The sequence below is a fragment of the Harpia harpyja genome, chromosome Z (assembly GCF_026419915.1).
Source record: "Harpia harpyja isolate bHarHar1 chromosome Z, bHarHar1 primary haplotype, whole genome shotgun sequence".
Classification (NCBI taxonomy): Eukaryota; Metazoa; Chordata; class Aves; order Accipitriformes; family Accipitridae; genus Harpia; species Harpia harpyja.
Genome location: NC_068969.1, coordinates 22,467,755 through 22,487,278, shown reverse-complemented (window position 1 = coordinate 22,487,278; position 19,524 = coordinate 22,467,755). Strand labels below are relative to the sequence as shown.

General features: G+C 42.0%; 1 protein-coding gene and 1 long non-coding RNA gene across 10 annotated transcripts in view; one reads left to right on the top strand and one right to left on the bottom strand.

Annotated features, from left to right (window-relative positions):
- LOC128137068 (contactin-4) overlaps nucleotides 1-19,524 on the bottom strand; it is a 351,999-nt gene that overhangs the window by 75,070 nt on the left and 257,405 nt on the right. For all 8 annotated transcript variants that reach the window (XM_052777691.1, XM_052777698.1, XM_052777690.1 and 5 more), the window contains 3 exons: nucleotides 10,476-10,679; nucleotides 3,141-3,243; nucleotides 2,323-2,507 (listed from right to left, as the gene is read on the bottom strand). In XM_052777691.1, the coding sequence (XP_052633651.1) occupies nucleotides 2,323-2,507; nucleotides 3,141-3,243; nucleotides 10,476-10,679 (492 nt within the window). The remainder of the gene's footprint in view (nucleotides 1-2,322; nucleotides 2,508-3,140; nucleotides 3,244-10,475; nucleotides 10,680-19,524) is intronic.
- LOC128137069 (uncharacterized) lies at nucleotides 4,687-10,141 on the top strand. 2 transcript variants are annotated; one of them, XR_008233545.1, is made up of 4 exons: nucleotides 4,687-7,306; nucleotides 7,545-7,878; nucleotides 9,176-9,403; nucleotides 9,518-10,141. It is a non-coding gene; the product is annotated as an uncharacterized LOC128137069 (long non-coding RNA). The 2 variants fall into 2 exon arrangements; XR_008233544.1 differs by having other exon boundaries at nucleotides 7,996-9,403.

Sequence of the window (19,524 nt, the reverse complement as noted above, 5' to 3'; positions counted from 1 at the left end):
CCGAGTTTAAAGAAGTCACACTGTTAGAGCCAGATTGTGATCTCCAGGGCACGCGTCGTGACAGAGCATGTCACCGCGCGTTGACGGCACGTCCGACTGCCCATATTACATCCTCCAGATCATTCCCTGCTCCAGGCGCCAGCCCCAACCCGCCAAAAGTAACCTGAAAAGCTCTGCCAACATTACAGTTGTACTTCAATAACAACATAACACTTCTCGGCTTTAAAAAGAAAAATTATTAAGGAAAATTACTTTCTTTGTTTCAACTATTCATATAAAATGTTTACAGTAAGTTACTTTCCCTAAAAAACTTTCACTGCCACATGGAACTCCAGAGCCTAGCTTACAAGGCAAGTTTTTTTTTTTTGAGAGATCTGTTTTCAGTACTAAATGGCCACCAAACACAAGCTATCCTTGAAAACTGCATACTTATAGACTAGTAACTCATCATCCTCAAGACAACAAGGATGATATTTTAGTCAATTATCTTTAAAACCAGTAACCAGCAGAGGTGGCAGGCTAACACCTCTCCATAGGGAACTCCTCTGCTCACATGAAGAAAAGCAGATGTAAAGATAGTTCCCAGAATCACAAACAGAAGGAGAGGAGGACACTCCTCTTCCCATAAAATCTTGAGCTTCTTTGCTGAAATGCCATCTTGAGTGTGAAAACCAGCACTAGCCACAGTGGCAGCTTTTGTGTAGGATCTGCAGTCCTCCAGCAATGGAATCCAGACTGGTAAATTCATTATGGTAATTAGATTATAACTTAATATATGCTATGGTGCGAGTATACTAAAGGCTCAATTTACTGCTTTGCAAGGAAGGCAGGTTTGGCTGTGGGTTGAGCAAAACTGTAAAACTGATGAGTCTTTTCATTTACTACTCACATGGGAAAAATCAGGAGAAACATGCATTGTTTGATGAACAGAAAAATAAATCTTCAAATCTTTTAATTAAAAAAAGAAAACCCAGTTTGAATCAACCCCAGGTTCTTTCCTTAACATGAAAGATTTCACTTTGTTTTTGTTATTTCACTCCTTTTTAAAAGAAGAAGTGTTCATTTGAACTGGAAGCCCCAAAAGTTCTGACTTCTAAATGAAATGTATTTTATAAGTATTTCCAATTTTAAAACATCCTTATATATGCCTTTAAAAAAAAAAAAAATTACATTACTCACCAAATTCAATCCATTTTTGCCAGGAAGGTTAGTTTCTAAACTCTTTTTCTGTGGCAAATCTACTATAAATCAAAAACATTCTTCTCATCTGTGGAGTTCAACCCAATCTTCCCTGCTTAAAGAAGTTGGGCCCTCAGGAGCATTTGGGGGAGAAAACACTGAATTTCTCTCCCTGTGTTCAATAAAAAATGACACTCTATTATGCTCCTGAAGACGGTAACAGGGCAGCAACAAAACAAAGATTTTTACGATGGTGGGGAGATCTCCGCACACCTACATGTGGGGCATGTAACCTGCAGCCTTCTCCCCTCCAAAAAATATCAAACAGAAACTTAGCACCAAACCAACAGCCCATTCGTACCTCTAAAACCCCTCTCTGTGACTCTCATTCACCTCTACATGGGTAAATCCACAGTAACTCAGAACAGATAAAACTTTCCCCCTGCAAGCTTGGTTCATCTCCTAGAAGCATTTAATTTGCTTTGCAAGATGGGGCTGTTTCCAGCAGAAATGTGGGGATAGGCAGACACTTGTATCAGGATTAGAGGTACTAACGCATCTTCTACTTAACACAGAAGGCCTATGAAGCTGAAATTTTACATTTTTATTGTGCCTGGATCAATGGCTCTGATTCCAGTGTAAGAAGAGCAGGTGTAGGAAGTCTTTGGGTAAAGAGGAGTCTGCTGGCTTTGACATAGTTAAATCCCAACTTTCCAGGCTGTGCAACCAGTGATACGTCTTGAAAGCAGTCCTTAACTGATTATAAGCCATTAACATTTATTAACACAAGCTGGGGCAACACATAGGTAATATATCCCAAGTTGTAACCACGACAATGCTCCACCAGAATACCTGCTTTACCTTCACAGCCACAAGAAGGCAAATGAGGCATTCACAAGTGTTTTCTGCATGTTACCATGCCAATGTCCTTCCAGCAATGCGCTTTTGCTCCAACTGCTCTGATTCTCAATTAATATGCACCATTCAGACAGGTTTTATTTCAAATTACACCCTTTTTGAGATGTGCTGTTTGTAAAAGAAAGTAATTTTAAAAAAATCCCCCCAAATTACTTTCTCACAAAATATTTACTGCATATTGCACTTGATACAATAAAACTCCCTGAAAGCAGGCAGTCTGCTTACCATAAAATGTCAGTTGTCCTCGTGCCACGTTTTTCCCTCTCACATTTTCAGCTACACACTCATAGAGTCCAGCATCTTCTTGCTGAAAATTTGGGATTTCAAGAAGTCCACTTGATCTGTGTCTCCTGGCTTTTCTGGGTATCTGTTTCCCATCCACTCTCCTCCAGCTAATCGTAGGAACTGGGCTAAATAGGAAAATTAAAGCAAAATAAGACTTGCAGAAAAAGCTATGGGTGTTGTTCTGATAAGCTCTCATTTGATCAACTTAACAGTTTCATGTCTGAGGATGATGAAGACATGGTCAGTCTGAAGACTCTGGCACAGGATCTGGAGCAGTTTTATTATGGGTGGCTTATATATAATATAAATATACACATGTATACCAATGGTGTATCACTCACATAGTCTTAAAAGCATGAGACTGTATTATTAAAATGCTGTTTTGGCAAAGTTGAATTTGGGATTCTGCTGTGACAATACATCCATTTTCCTACCAGTCCCACATTTTGATTTTGGAAGTGTTGCCAGCGTTTACTCTAGAAACAAGGGATGTGTTTTAAGTGTTGCATGAGACCTCAAAATAGGAGATGCACAAACACATCTTTACAAAATAAGTTACAACTTCTCTCTTCCTTGGGAGTTTGTATTTTTGGTGAGCAAAGCCCCTGCTCCCCAAGTCCTTTGTCTGCTATGAATGCTTGCAATAAGTAACTCCTGCTGAGGAAAGTGAATGATTAGGAAATCCAGCAAACTCTACAATACAGCACTATGAAAGTGAGAAGCTGAAGCAATAATAATAATAAAGGATCTAAACTTACTTCCCCAAGGCAAAGCACTCCAGTTTCACCGTTGTTCCTTTTGCAGATGGAACTGTTTCTGGGAACTGCACTTCTATTTTCGGCTCATACTCTCCCATCACCCCTGTGAACATAAAATAGATGCTAAGGCTTGGTTGAATTTTTGCAATAAATTCACAAGTGTTCCCGTGCTAGCATAGAGCTGTTCTATACATCATTACTTGCCCAATTAATCCATTCATTTTAAACATGGTCTGTTTCTAACAGCCGTGTAGTGTGGGCTCTTTTCCCATTTACTGCCAGAGGAAAATCTGAACCAGCGCTCCACACCATCTGCCAAAGATTAAAATTTCTTTATGGCTCTGTTGCTTTTTGCTTTTGAATATTCAGGATTTTTGCAGGTACCTTGTGAAATAAGGAAAGCAATAACAAGGGAGGTTCACCACCTTCTAGAAAATGAAATGCGGAACAAATAGCCATTAGAAAAAGTTTTAAAAGCACTGGAGCTAATCAAGGCTTCTATTAACTTCAAGGATTTAGATGCGCAGAGATCATATACTCTTCGGGTAATTTCTTTATTTTTACTGCCCCAGTAAATCATGTATCGTGGCAGCCTCTTTATGAAATTGTGTTTAAAAATTTGTGCACATAAAAAGGCCATTATATTCATGATAAATGGCTACATTTCTAGTCACTGTACTGTCTTAAAACCGGCACATATAATTTCACCAATAGTGATTATCAGCTAATTGATGATTGCAGTTTAAATTTTAACTGCACAGTGCTTCCTGGATGTTGGCCAAGCACGGGGCAGGCAAGGAACGTGCGGGCTGTGAGGCGGGAACGGTGCTGGATCAGACCAGATGAATACCACCAGGATGCACAAATACAGAAATGAGATAGCATGAGTAACACTGAAATGAGATAGCATGAGTTTGCAGAGATATTCAGATAATTCAGGGTTGCTTATGGTGGCCCATGATGGCAATGCTGCTTCCTCTGCCCCTGCTTTGCAAAGAGGATGCAAGAAAAGCCTTTTTTTCTTTACTTTTTCACAGTTGACAGTTTTAAAGCTGAAAATGCTCAGTATGAGGCTTACATCAAGTCTACCTTTACTTGCTGACCTGTATATTACCTGTTCTGGTGCAATAGCAGGTTACATCATCTTTTTTCCAACCCATTAATTGCAAATGAGCATTGCTGCCACATTATATAAAGAGTAGCTGCTGCACAACATCAGTCATCAAAATTAAATGCATTTGTTAACAATACGAATACTCCCTCCATAGTCATGTCCTGGCCAGCACATATAGCAGGAAACCCATGAGTCTGTGTCAGCGCTCCAGCATTTGCATACTATACAAACAAGAAGTAGGGGGCACGCTACTCATTAGCCCTCTGCACGTTAACACTGCAGCCCTGAAGGGCTGGAAGCGTCTGTTACAGTTAACATCATGGAAGACCCCCTCTCTTCTCCCGATTGTGACTTGCCAAATCTTCTCAATCTTGCCTGATCTTTGCAGTCTTGCCTGAATTTCTCCAGACTCCGTGCTAAACGTCTGCTGGGTGAGCTTCAGCCGAGCCAAGAACAGCTACTGCCCAGTGGTGTCCGAGGGCAAGGCTGGCTGTGAACGTTTGGGAGCAGCAGCATTGTTTTGCTGGTATTAGCACTTACTGAGATCTTTTCCCAGAAGACTATTTCCACGTTCTGCAACAAAGACCACAAATTTGGCAGAGGAAGTGCTTTTGAGGCTACGCATCCCACGAAAACCTGACCGGATTCAGGCAGCTGCCTCACTTGGGAAGATGCTGGCTTTCAGATGCTGGAGAAATTACGGTCTCCATCACCCTCCTTGAGATGGCTGAAGAGCTCCTCAGTGCCTGTGCCACCAGCCACCCCCCACAGCCCAGGCACGTGAGCAGAGGGGATGCAGCCCCCACCACGACTCTGCAGGCTCCACTGGCAGCCAGCTGGAGGGTGGGAGATGACGCAGCGGCCAATAACATGGGATAAAGGGAGCTGGCCCGAGGAGCTGCCTGCCCACCGACAGGCCAGCTACAAACCAGTAGTCCTCAACAAGCAAAACCCATGAGAATGGTTCCTTCTTCTGCACCTCCTCCATTGCTGAGGCAGGAACTCGGTCCCCTTAGGCAAAGCAGGCTGTAAAGTATAGTGTGACACTAACGGGCTATTTAGGAAATTAAGGCAGAATGTATTATTAATACGTTATTCACCTGACAGAGCAGGAGACAGGAATGGGAGGGAGGAAAAATGGCTTTTTTTGCCTTCTCTTCACTTATTCCTTTTATTGTTCCCGTTTCTTTGCCTCAGGCTGTGACTGGAGAGCCCTAATCCCAGGGGTGACAAAACCGCAGACCAGGATGGGAAGGCTACCTGGGGCCGTAGGACATTGGCTCTGGCAACCGCTACTGCCTCTTACGACTGTGAGGGCAGCTGTTTTACCAGTGTTACTGCAAACTCTAACCACTTAAAAATCAGGACTCGTACCTGGAAAAACCACAAGGCTCCCAGTGCAATTACAACCTACCTACACAGACACACATATATATACGGTATGCTCTGACTCCTGCCTTCTCAGCTTTATAGGAGAAACATCAGTGCAGTTGAGATACCTCTATCCCGAATGCAAGACCATTTCCATGCAGACAGTCCTTATTTTTCCTGCTGTTCCTGGGTGATTTAACATCTGACTTAGCTGTGCAGGTGGAAAGGACAGGGGAGAAAATAAAAGACTAAAATAGGCACGAGGTTTGTAGCTTGGAGAATGTTTCCAGTGTCATGGCACATCAGATGCTCTACATGTTTGCATTTCAGAGGCTTTCGTATTTTTCTTCCAATTTCAAGGCTTAAAAAACTTGCTTTTGGATGAAAGTCCCAGGAATTCAGAAGCAAGCTAATTTGTCTGAGGAGATGATATGCATTTCCTGACAACACCTGTGAAATGTTAAAGTTTAATTGGCCCATACAGATGCCGCTGATGGTAATTTTATTCCAGGACTATTTCAGTTCTTTCCTACTATTTTACTGTTTTAATTCTGATGTAAAAATTCCGAAGTGCATTTTAAAGAGAAGAAGTAAAATACTGCAAGAGCAGTGGCTGTGAACACCTGGGTGTTCCTAACAGGCTTTGGCTGGTGTTTGCTGCAGGGTCGGGATGGCCCAGAGGGTCCCAAACATGCTGCCGTGGCGGTGGGGATGGCATCCCTGGGTACCCATGGCCCTTCCCAGGGTCATGGTGCAGAAACCGTGGCCTTGACAGGGACATGGCAGCCAGGGGCAGCCAGAGGATGGACACTGGTTTATTAAATGGAGGAGACAGTGTTGCAGGTTTGTTCCCTTTCTTCCCTCTCTTCCAGTCCATATCCCACTGTGAACTGCCAGAAGGCTTGTTTGGGAAAGAGCCATTCAAATGTAAACCCTTTTTCTGTCTGAGCTGCAGTAAGTGCTACAATACTAGCGGATGCCTTACTTCAGGCTTTAGGATCTTTCTCAGCCTTTGGCGCCATATACATTTAGCTCTTTATTTGATTTCCTACCATGAAAATAGCTCAGAGAGCCCTTTCTCCACAACTGGTGCCAACTGGTATGGTCAGGACTAACTCGCATTCCTTCAGAACCCCAAGCTGAAACCCAACCTCAATACCTTGGGAAATCTAGAAAACCATAATATCTTTTATTTTTTCCTTTTATACACTAGCACTTACATGATGTGAAAGGGAGAGCTGCTTGTCATTCCTCAAGACCTGTGCTGGAATATAGGTGCACATTTCAGGAGGACAGGTCCCAAACCGTAAATGTGCCATTTCGGGGACTGCTACACTTACAAGATACTGTATTTAGATCTTTCAGCCACCTGCACTCCAAGCATCCTCACCGTCACAAATCCATAGAGCTACATAAAAGTATTTAAACAGGGGGTGACTGCATGCATTTGTGGAAGGGAATTAAGAGGGCCAGAGGAGAAACGTCCTTTTCCCAGCACATGCTGTACTTTGTACACTGTATTTATCATCATCAGATAACCTCTGTCCATAGAAGCAGAGAGTTTGAGCTCACACTGACCGTGACAGCTGCCTCGGCACGGTCTGTTCCTACCACCATCCCATAACCCTCTATGATATTTATCTCTCCAAGGAGGAAAAGCTGTCTGAGGATAACTAATGGGGTAAGAGGCACCTTCTGCTTCCACAGCACAGCAACAGGGAAGGAACCAGAGTTCTGTCAACAAGAGCATGTACCGGTGGTTACAAAAAGCCGCTGCAAACAACATCAGGAGATCTATAATTCTGGAGCTTCACAGCTGAAAACAAGCAAAAGAGAAGGACAAAAGGCACAGGTGGGGAAAGCAATCTGCCTACAGGATCTGATTTCATCTCCTACACCCATATCTTTTCCTTTTACAGATTACAGCTCAAAAGCCTGGCATTGTAAAGCAAGCAGCGCTTTAAAAAAAACATGCTGAAAAGTTGTTTTTCCAGGATGATTACATTCAAGTAAAATAACCACGACAAAGATGGCAGGTATTCAACGTAAAAAGCCTAAATGATTCACAACTGAGTCTAGAAAAATTACTGCCATAAATTGGAGAAGAAGTGTGAAAAGAAACCTCGCGGTTCTCATGGGCAAGATTTCAGCCCAGCATATGCCATCCTGCACACCCAGCCCTGCAGCGGCGAGCTGCTCTGGGTGAACAAGGACCGTTCATCTGTTCAAGGAGCAGTCTGAGCATCGGCAATGGTAAGAATACCCACCACGTAATTCATACACATATCTGTTAAAAGTTGAAATTCTTGATATCGAACAGCATAGGGTCATCCAAACTGTGAGCATCTGAACTCTGTTTTCTTCCTACAGCTCCAGAATTGGGAATTTTTAAAGTTTTTGAGTGAGAGATTATCATCAGCACAAAAGGAAAGAGTCTTCTCTTTTTCTCTCTTCAACTCAGCGTGAAATAATTAAAAAACCAAATATAGGCACTATTCTTAGTTCTACGTGACCAGTATTCCTCTTGTATAGTGTCGTCTTCCACCATTTATTTCTTTCAAAGTAACGGGGCTATTTATCAACTACAGGGACCCATAATTAATTCTGCATGACAGCAAAAATGTTTTGCATTTAAAAATAACTGATGTTTGAGAAAAACAGAATTTCACAAGGAGATGGTTGTAAAGTACCTGGATTTTGGGGGGAATTCACAGAAAGTATTTAAATACGAAGCCACCCAGGCAATAGCTTAGAAACTTCTAGCAACAGACAATTTTATGAAGGGTGCATTGGAGGAGGTCAGACTGTCCCAGCTGGAACACCAGCCCTCCAGCCCAGGGCTGAAGGGCCTCAGAGCAGCATCAACTCCTCCATAACTCAGGAGCTGCCGGGGGGGCAGCAGACCCCCCAGCCCTTCTCCCAGGCTGCACCGGAGCCCCTGCAGACATGGCAGCTTGCTGCCCGCCCAGGCAGCAGCCAGAGGAGCAGCTCAGTACATGTAAATCAGTTGGGAGAGGTACATTATGAATTTTTTTCCACTTAACTCACTAATTGAAATTAAATGGAACTGAAACATTAATTGTTGATGAGCTAGCCTCCAAGCCTACTAATTTAATGATAAAGTGTTGTAAGGAAAAAAGCATGTCATATATATTAAGATATACTGGACATGTCAGATATGGATACAAAAGATAAGCAAGACGCATTTTCCAGTGGAAATACAATGTGCCTCACATTTTACTCTCTTCTGTTGTTCACACTTCTGAAGCAACATACATAATTTCTCTTTTCAAGTGTGATAGTGTGTTATATCGGATTTTATAGAGATACTCTATGTGCAATGAAAAATTGAGACCTGCTGATTTTTAAAATTAAGCTTGCCTGTAATGCTAGTGCATACTATTTTAAAATACTTATTTAGCCCATGTTTGGCTTTCAGTAAAGCCATCTTTGGCTCTACAGATACAACAGCACCTTTCTAGTTTAACTCAGGAATGTATTCCCCAGCCCCTCAGAGGTTCAATTAAAGTTTCATATCTTTAATAAACAGCAGAGTGCACTTCAAAGGAATCGGAGAACATTCTTGTGAATTACCTCAGGAACGCAATCGGTCCCTGTAAATAAAGCAGAGTGCACAGAAGAGCGATGCACTGGGGTAAAGCCCTTGGCGAGGCACTTTACTATCAGGCTGCCTAGCAATCATCCCAGCATCAGCCTCATCTCAGAACAGAAGCAGACATCGAGCTTGATTGTGATAAATGGAAGCACTTTCAGCTAGGTGAGGTTTGCATAAAAGTCCTGTTAATGTAATACTTAAAAATATTTCTTTTTCAACACTGAAAATGTTAGTATGAGACAAATTTAAATATTCCTCTTTATCTTTCATACATAGATGACTTACTCTGGACTCAAAAGGGACAGATTTACTGCCACTATGTTTATAGAAATGCAGCCTGCCCTGTAACGGAGAGCAGATCTGGCACAGACCTGGAAGAGTAGCTGTCTTCACCCCTCCCAGCCTAACCACGGCGCTTTCTTGTTACCGACAGTGTTTCCAAACTCCCCGTCTGCAGGAACCATGTTAATGTGAAGGGGACAGCTACGGGCAGGAGGCTGGCAGCAACGAGCCCGTATTTTACAAGCAAGGAAATTTTGTCAAATACCACTAGGTGACAACGGATCTTCTTCTAGAAGAAGTTTCTAACAATGCATTTCTATTTCTGGAACAAACAGCCTAACTGTTATCCCTTAAACAGACAAATTTTAATTAATTTTAATTGCAAATTAACGTGCAAATTTATTTTTCTTATCTACTTAAAAATGACGATGATACAAATCAATTGTCTGTATAAATTTAGAAATCCTCTTTTGGTTTCTTCTTGCTTTTTTGTATTGTTCCACAGACTACTAAAAATAGCACTAATTCTGCTGGGAAATACAGCCCGAGCTAATAGTTATCGAAACAACAAAGTGCTTTTGTTCACTTTTGAGCTGCATAAAATGAGCAGAACTAGTATATCCAAACTCTGAAATCTATTTTATTTCCTGTCTTTGGCCAAGTGTCACCAGGTTTTTCTTTTATAATTATTGCCTGATACTTAGAGTTGTTCCAGTGGTGGGAAGAGCAACCTTGGCCACAGCATCATAAACCCCACCACTGTCTATGACTTTGAACCACAGCTAGAGCAGAGGTCTCCAGCCTCACTGAATCTCTGTGAAGGGGAAAAACTCTCCCTTTACTCTGATATAAATACTTCAGGCCATTTCTTAACTTCTGGGTGACAGCCAGTCAAGGAAAAGAAAACAAACTCTCCAACCCCAGCCCCCAATTCCCCTCCTCTAAGTCCTACCGTCGTTCCTGAGGATGAGCGGGGTGGGGGGACCCAGGACCCTGCTGTTGGTCACCGTGTTCGTCACCACGCATGTGTAGTTGCCCACATCCGAAGCTTCTACCTTTGCAATGTACAAATTCCCAGTCTCTTGTGAAACGAAGCGGCGATTGTCCTGGTGTACGAAGGTCGGGTATTCGTTGAAGATCCACGCGTAGGTGAGCTCTGGAAGCACAAGGTACCACCAGCGTTAGTGACAGGGTGCACATCCTCATGGGCCACAGTGTGATGCTGGGCTCCATCCCAAGTCAGAGCTGGAGCCCCGAAAACTATTTTCTCCCTACCCCCTTTGATTAGGGAAATTGGATGTATCACAGCCCATGAAATGATAAAAAGGCTAACATTTTGCAAGTTCTCATCTTTATGGCTACAAGCATGACTTCCCACTGTGACACTTCTGAGCCTGCACACAGATCTAATATTCTTGTGGATCCTTCAAGTTCTTCCAATCCAGAATATAATGCATTTTACAAGAATCTCACCTTTTTGTCATGAACACTTCAGCCTGACTCTTGACTCTTCTTTTGTCTTTCTTATTTTTTTTTTCCTTTAAATAGACAGTTTGGAGGAGGATCTGCCGAGCTGTGTTATCACACACTGTATGTTTTATTCCTTTAGAATTTCTGAATCAGCAAAACACTGAACACTAAATTAAGCAGCTGTAAGCTTCTATATGACTAATTAGACAGTACTCCATGTTTTATAAGGCATCTTTGGAAGTCATTTGAGCAATAAAAAAAATAAGTGAGAGAGATGCCGCAAGTGGTTGCAGAGTTTGTAAATGAGGTTAATGCAACATAACCCTATTATATTTGCCTAAGACTAATGCCCAAACACCCTGAAAATGCTTGAAGAATTAAAGTGAATACAAGATTGCTGTAGTTTTCTAAGGGAACACTAATTATACTAAAAAGCGTATTCTTAGTTTAATACTCTAATGAGTCATAACTGTAATTGACCTCAACTACCATTAGGTACTTTGGAAAATATATTCTGCCCTCATGTTCCACTGTTTACATATATAAGAGGCTGAATGCAGATTGTTGGCTTTTATTTATTTATTTTTAACAACAGGATTATAAAATGCCTGCTTAGACTTTTAGGAAGATATGATAATTATGTTTATGTGGGAATATCTAATCATCATATTTACACATGTGCATCTAATTATAAGTAACCTCATGCTGATGTCAAGAGGATACTCAGAGCAAATAAGGTACCACTTCTCAGCTGGCTTATTATTTTCTGCAAGTAGTTAAGGTTTTTTTTAATTTACTCTTGGTGAACAATTATCTTGTTCCTCCAGAAGCATCCAGCAATAGGTAAATAAACATCACTGCCCTGGAATACACAGAGGCATTTAAATTTGAGTGAATCTTCACACAGCAGGTTTCCACCAAAGCCCCCCAAGCTCTGCAATATGACAACATTTTGCATTGACTGTGGAATGGTGAATTGACCACGTTCCTCAGAAAAACACAGGACTGGGAGGGTCTTTCTGGATCAACAATCCCTGTCCCATCCTATCCTTCCCCAGGAGGTTATGTAGTCCCATGCATAAATATACCCTAGAAGCAGCAAGGTTTTTGGCTCCTGCTTTTCTGTTGTAAGCTGGTATTACTTTAATTGCTAAGAACCCTCTAATTTCCAGGTTAAATATTTTCATTACTAGTCTATAGCTATGTGCTTCTGGGCTAATGATGCCTTTAGCTTAAAGAGTTCTTGCCTCTTCACTGGTGAGAGCCATCAAGAGCTCTTCTGCCTTCATTTTCAAGACAGGCTTTCCAATCTTCTAATCGTTGTAGCAGCTTTTCCTAGCCTCTGCCTTAGTTAAAAGTCTTGAATATTTGTGTCATTTGAGCTGAGTGCCAGGTTGGAAACCCTGGGTAAGCAGGTCACAGGAGAGCAGAAGGCAAATGTAAAGTTGCGTGGTAGTAAAGAGGTCTGATCAAAGACAGCACCAAATGGTGATAATCTGGGATTCCTCCACACAGAGGAACCTAACGCAGGGGGAACTAAGGGAGACCTATTTCTAGAGTGCAAAACATCAAAATCTCCCCAAAAGCCATCCTCAAACTCTCTTGTCGTGGTTTAACCCCAGCCAGCAACTAAACACCACGCAGCCGCTCACTCACTCCCCCCCACCCAGTGGGATGGGAGAGAAAATCAGGAAAAGAAGCAAAACCCGTGGGTTGAGATAAGAACGGTTTAATAGAACAGAAAAGAAGAAACTAAAAATGATAATGATAACACTAATAAAATGACAACAGAAATAATGAAAGGATTGGAATGTACAAATGATGCGCAGTGCAATTGCTCACCACCCGCCGACCAACACCCCGCCAGTCCCCGAGCGGCGAATCCCTGCCCCCACTTCCCCGTTCCTATACTAGATGGGACGTCCCATGGTATGGAATACACCATTGGCCAGTTTGGGTCAGGTGCCCTGGCTGTGTCCTGTGCCAACTTCTTGTGCCCCTCCAGCTTTCTCACTGGCTGGGCATGAGAAGCTGAAAAATCCTTGACATTAGTCTAAACACTACTGAGCAACAACTGAAAACATCAGTGTTATCAACATTCTTCACATACTGAACTCAAAACACAGCACTGTACCAGCTACTAGGAAGACAGTTAACTCTATCCCAGCTGAAACCAGGACATCTATTAATTTCACTACATAAAACTGAGGAGCATAATGAAGGTCTGATGTTACACCTCTGCCTTCCTTTCGTTACAACAAATCATTGTCCAGAAAAATACAACTGCCTGAATTACACAGAATTAGATATTAGGAGCAGTCCGTTATTGCTATATAATATTTAAAACAACTGGATAAGACTCTCTCTCAAATAACATGGGACTAATGGAATATAGAGCACAGGGAATAACGCAGACTGGAACATCTGTAAGTGCATTTGCTTGTGTAGCAACATGTAAATAAATACTGTATCAAACTCACTTTGATTTCCTTAGAGATCCTAGTGCAATATTTATGGCTTTTCAAACTTGACGGATTTCTTTTGATAAGGTTTCACATACTAATTGCTCTGGAAGTGATAGACAGTTCACATCCCATAGGCAATTTGTAACAACTGTGTAAACAGACACTTAAAATACAGCCAGAGATGGCTCCTGGTGACTGCGTGTGACTGAAACGTTTACTGAAGCTACAGACACGGAGTCTTTCAGTACAAAGAATGAGCAGTAACAGGCAATTCATGGTCCTCTAATTACACATTAGACTTTACATCCTCGAGGAATTTACTACAAACTTCCCCTTTCTAATTCTGGGCCCTTTTCATGCAATTTTGCCTAATTTACAACATTTTTAATCTCCCCTTTAAAGCACATTCAAGTATTCACATTCAGAATATTATCTGAAGATTTCTGACCCATATTTGCTGTTTTTAAAGACAAGCAGAAACTTCACTAGCTACAATCCCACTGCCAGCAGCAGAGCACCCGCCTGGTTATCCACTGCAAAGACCTATGTCGTACTTTGATACCGCACTTTTCTTCACTGCCCTGATGGCCTGGATTTCCATGACAGACCAGAATGAGATGAAGATTTTTGGGTGGCAAATCTTCACTTCTGTAATGATTATCATCAGCAAGGACAGGAGGATGGAGAATTTACTTGCACGTTTTTGGTACAGATGGTCTATGTACCCTGGCTCAAGCCATCACCAGATGGAAGACATTCAACCCCCAAACTTTTCTTGCGCTACTGACTACATCGAGAGCCTTTTTCATCTACACGAATCTATGCCGACGGATCACACACTCTTGGATACCTGGAATACCCACACTACCACCACTGGCACGTGCTAGAAGGAGGAAAGTGGATTTCTTTTTGCCAAGAGAATGCAGGTTTCTGTGCACGGGGTCACAAGTTGCTAGGTATTTGCTCTACTGGTCCAGAGCAAAGACAACAGAGATGGGGAAGAGTGTCCTAAATTAGTTAACATCATTCACCTACTGCAAAGGAGCCCATGGAAAATTTGGGCTTGTGAAGAGCAGCGGAAGTAACAGGCATGTTAGCAGAAGCTTGATTTGACTTTGGCCAAGATGGATGGTGGAAGCAATGGGTGCAAACACGCAGAGCCGTGAATAACTCCCAGATCAGACGTGGCAGGAAAGCCCACTGCACACTGGCAGACCATTAACCTCTTCTCCCCACTCCCTCCTCTGCCACTGCAGTAGAGGCTTTCAGGAGAAGCTCAATCGCACAGAAATAACACAGTACACTTACCATTAATATTTATGTCTCTGGGCTAGTGATAGGCAGGAGAACATGATACGCAGTACGGGGCAGGCAGGCTATATGCCTCAAACATTCATCTGTGCAACACCAGGCAGGAACAGTCTTGATTCAAAGCTCCACCGACAGCCTTTTATTCAAGTTGCTATTTGCAGAGTTGGCTTACTTAAACGTGTGTGGCAGCAACACCAAAAAAGAAGCCAGAAGCCTTTTTCTTCATTCCTTTTATCCTTTTCAGAGACTATCTCACACCAGTTGCTCATTCCATGCAGTACAGCGAACCCTGATGTTCAGGCTACCTCTATGTTTCAGGATCAAGTGTATTAACCACAAACACATATCCTGTATCCCATACAAATATCAATCAATATTTAAAAATAGAACCCAAGTCCTCTGCCACTACTGCATGGCCAAATATCATGGTTTAACAAAATTTAGAGCAGCCAGCAGTTGCCATCAACTTCAGCAATTAAAAAGGAAATAAATTATTCAAGCCACTTGAATATAGATTTAGGACGTTTAAGATATGCCTTTTCAATTTTATTATCAGAGTGCAGACAAACTCTTTCCCCCCACCCCCAAGAAGAAATGTTCTGAGCCGCTTGCCAGGGCACCAGCAGAGAAACCCAGCAGCCCTGTGCCACACCACAGGGGTGGAGGGCGGCTGCATTTCTGGGGTGCTGCTGCAGAACCCAGCACCTTCACTCACCCTGGGGAAAATGGGAGACGCAAAGGAGTAGAAGTTGCATCACTTTGCCTTGCTACATGGTTTTTGTCTGGGGGTTTTTTGTTTGTTTTGGGTTTTTTTGTTTTTTTTTTTTTTCCTCGGCAAGGCACACAGCCCTCCTGGGTCTGCTTTTCCTGATCACAATCAGATCTCATCATTTTTCTAAAGCATTTGATGATAAACTCTGTTAAAGTGTGAGTCTCTCCTGTGCTGCCCCCAGAATACTCTCTGCTCAAGACAAGAAACAAAGCTAAAGACACTGTAGATTTTAAACTTTCTCTAAATGATAGCAAGTGGTGAAAAAAGGTTACTGAAAGCTGAACAGAAATTCCGCTATGAGTAATTATTATAATTAGACAATATGGTTTGCCAAAATAACGTTCTCTGGTCTTCTGTTGTGTCACATGCATACTATTTTGTCTTTGCCTTTTAGTACAAGAAACTCTTTTCTTGATTTTTTTTTTTTTTAAAAGTCTCTTCCATAAAGCCAGGGCTGCCACTTAAAAAGGTCTCTGTAGCTATTATGGGAAAAGCTATTAAAACATCTAGATTACGGTAACCATAAAGCTGAATAGAAGAATGAAATTTTGAAATTAGTATTAGCCAAAAAAATGGGGATCATTTATCATTTTTAATAAGAACACTGTGGTACAATACACTATTATTTTTTTATAGGCTTTACTGAAAGTTACAGAGATTAATCCAATATTTAACGATTCCTATAATTTCTATGTTATCACCTACTATGTCACTCTCAAGTTGGACAGGCGGGAACTATTATCCAGTGTGAAACAAAAGATTTGCAGCATTTCCTGTAAATCTTGATGCATAAAAATTAGGCTTGTTACGCATGGCAAGAAACAAATGTAAAAATAAGAAAATCCTCCCTTCATAATAGTCCCAAGCAACCCAAACTATAATTACAGTAGTACAGCATTCGGAAGAGCAGTACATAATTTTGAGACATTTTGAAATGGAAGGTGAGGTTCATCCCGGTATGTTATAAACAACAATTTAAACCCAGATACAGTGAATAAAGTAATACAGTTCCATGAGTTAGGTTTGCACTTTCCTTGATCATGCAGTTCTGTAAAATTGTGATTCCTTTTTTATTTTTTCAAATGCAATTTAATCTTAAGTACGGGAGGTGCTAAAGTTTTGCTGTGCATTTTACTCCATACCTCTGCTTTCCCTGTCATAGGGGGGGCCCTTCCAGATACAGCCGACAGCAATAGCGAAGTCATGCGAACTTTTTCCTGGAGTGAAGCTATTCCCTCAACTGTTGCAGTGCAACCGATGGTAGTGAGGAAGTAAATCTAGCATTTTGCTTTTATATGATTTAGTACAGACACATGTTTCTTGGCTCTGTGTGCATTACCGTCTGTGCCTGCCGCAATCTGGGTTTCCACTGGAGAAGCTGATGCATGCATGAGCCCAGCCCTTCTTCACCTTCTGGCTTTTGCTGCACTCCAGGCTAGAAAGTGCCAAACATTCACACCTGTTGTTTATGTATTCAGATACTACAACAACATTTTGCCATACAAAACCCCAACCATACCCCATATTCACACACAACCCCCAATCTAGTTCATAAAAGCCATTCACATTGCAAAGTCATATCCAAGTCTGGCCAAGACAAATTTTCACTTATACAGATATAGGATAATGTTGCCCTGAATAGAGTGAGGAAGAACCTGGCCATGTGTAGCTTCAGCTGCCTGTGATGAAGCCTGGTGCAAGACTTTACCCCAGCAGAACACAACTGCAGTACAAACCCTGGCACACACAGCTAACGCCCTGTTAATACCACCTTTGTACAACTCTGTGACTGCACCCCGTGATGGACTTGAGTGGGTAATGTCTCTGTCAATAGCAATGTTGTATAAACTTCACAAAAGACTGATTTTTGGAGAATAACTTGTAGACTTCTCTTTTTTTTGCTGTGATTGCTTGCATTCCTTGGTGTTCAAATTTCTCTTAAGTGGTACTAACGGTGTTTTGATGGTTACAGTAAGTTTGGGCAATGATAAAGCGTAACTGATTATCTGATGAATATCCTGTGAATTCATTCTGTATTCTTATCTTGCTTACTAAATTTTGCTGACTGCTTGTAGGCGACATTCATAATTTCAAATTTCACTGCGATTTGATTAAGCAATCAACATCTGTAGCCCCATGAATAGCATAACATGAGCTGGAAACGAGGCTCGATGCACCACAACACGCTGTCTGAGAGTGCACTGGGGAAGAGGAAAGAGGATTATCAGGGAAAGACGAATCCCTGATGCAACGTACCATGTATGTGGCCCTACCCAAACCGCTGAGGCTCCTCTCCACCCATACCAGTCATCTGCTGGCAACTGCACTGCAGTTTCTGGAGTTTTTAACCATTTTTCTCTTCACAGTTTTATTTTAGTAGTAAAGCTACATGAATTACGCACTGTACATATTTTTTTTGTGGGGCTACAGACCATTTCATTGCCCTGCTAGCACATTGGATCAATTTTTTATCTTCTCTCCTTAAATAATTGTAAAATAATTTAAAGGAATCAACCTGGATGCAAACATCATTCGGTAATTCGCCCCTTGACTCCGTGCTCTGCATCACACAGGGCCGCCCAGCTACATCACACCACAGCTTCTGTGCCTTGAATGCGAAGAATGATGAATAATAATAGATTAATCTAAAGTTAACAATACATTTTTGGATGAATCTTCATCTATGCTAAACCTGACAATGCAGTTAGTCAGCAGCCAGCCGGTCAACTGCTTGCACACAAAGAAACATGCTGTCCTTGCCAGGTGGGACAGGAAAAAAGCATGTGCCTTTCATCTTTGCTAAAAGCAGTGAATCGGTTTGCAGAATTTGACTTGGAACAGCATGAAAGAGCCACAAGTCACTGTTGTCAGCGGCAGTACAGTGATGATGATGATGGGAATCACCATAAAGACATGAAAACGTAGAAGGCAACGAACAGACTTTGAGAGGTCATCTCTCCAACCCGAGGCATGATAACTATGATATCTCTGAGGTTTTTCAAACTTTTTCTTACAAACCTCCAATGACGACAGCGTACAACTTCTGATACAGTCTAACAGGGCGCAACACACACCAGCGGGGAAATGGGACTGTACCACAGGCTGCGTTGCTGGCATCTCCTGACCATGCACTAACAGTAATGGCAAGTAGCCCCTTTCTACTTGGGGGGACATAATTATTCCTGTAAATGTAACTGCGCCCATGTGTTTGTTAGTGCTGGTTTATGGTAACAGACAAGCTGGATACACGTGTACATGGCATGTACATTAATGAGTCAGAAGTATGTAAGAATGAGAAAAATGTACAAATCAGCCAAGTTCTGTGTCAGACTCATCCTCACAGCAATCTGCAATTCATGCACGGCTGTGGTTGCTTCCCAGCCCATTGACTCCACACTCGCCCAGTATGTAGAGCTTCACGTATGGGTAATTAAAAAGGTGAGAGGTCTTCATTACCTGAAGCCTAATCAATAATCACCTGTATCTGCCGCATCTCCATTTTTCTGTATCTCTAAAATAGTTAAATATTTGATGGCTGTACACAATTGACCTGGCTTATCTCTTGCAAACAGCTTCCAGCCCCAGTCGATAGCTGGCTACACTGGCTGCCATGGCACCGGGAACATTAATGACTACTGCACCATGCCGTTGGGGATTTTGACGAAATTTTAACTTGTGAAGTTCCCTCAGGGAAAAAAATTAACAGCAGCCTTTATCTATGACTGAATAGAAAATGTTATGAGATGGAGTCCCATGCTGCTGTATTTACTAGAGTTAAATGCACAAACCTATTTCAAAAACGTCTGATGGGCAGCAGACACCCACACTCCCGCACCTCCGCCGATCTAGCATGCAGGCTGGCAGGTTTTGGAAGAAACTATACATTTTTTTTGTCTGACAAACTTCGTAAACTGTCCTATAGAAATTTACAGCTCAGCCTGGTCTTGCCTGAAAAGAAAAGCCACAAACCAACCCAATCTGTA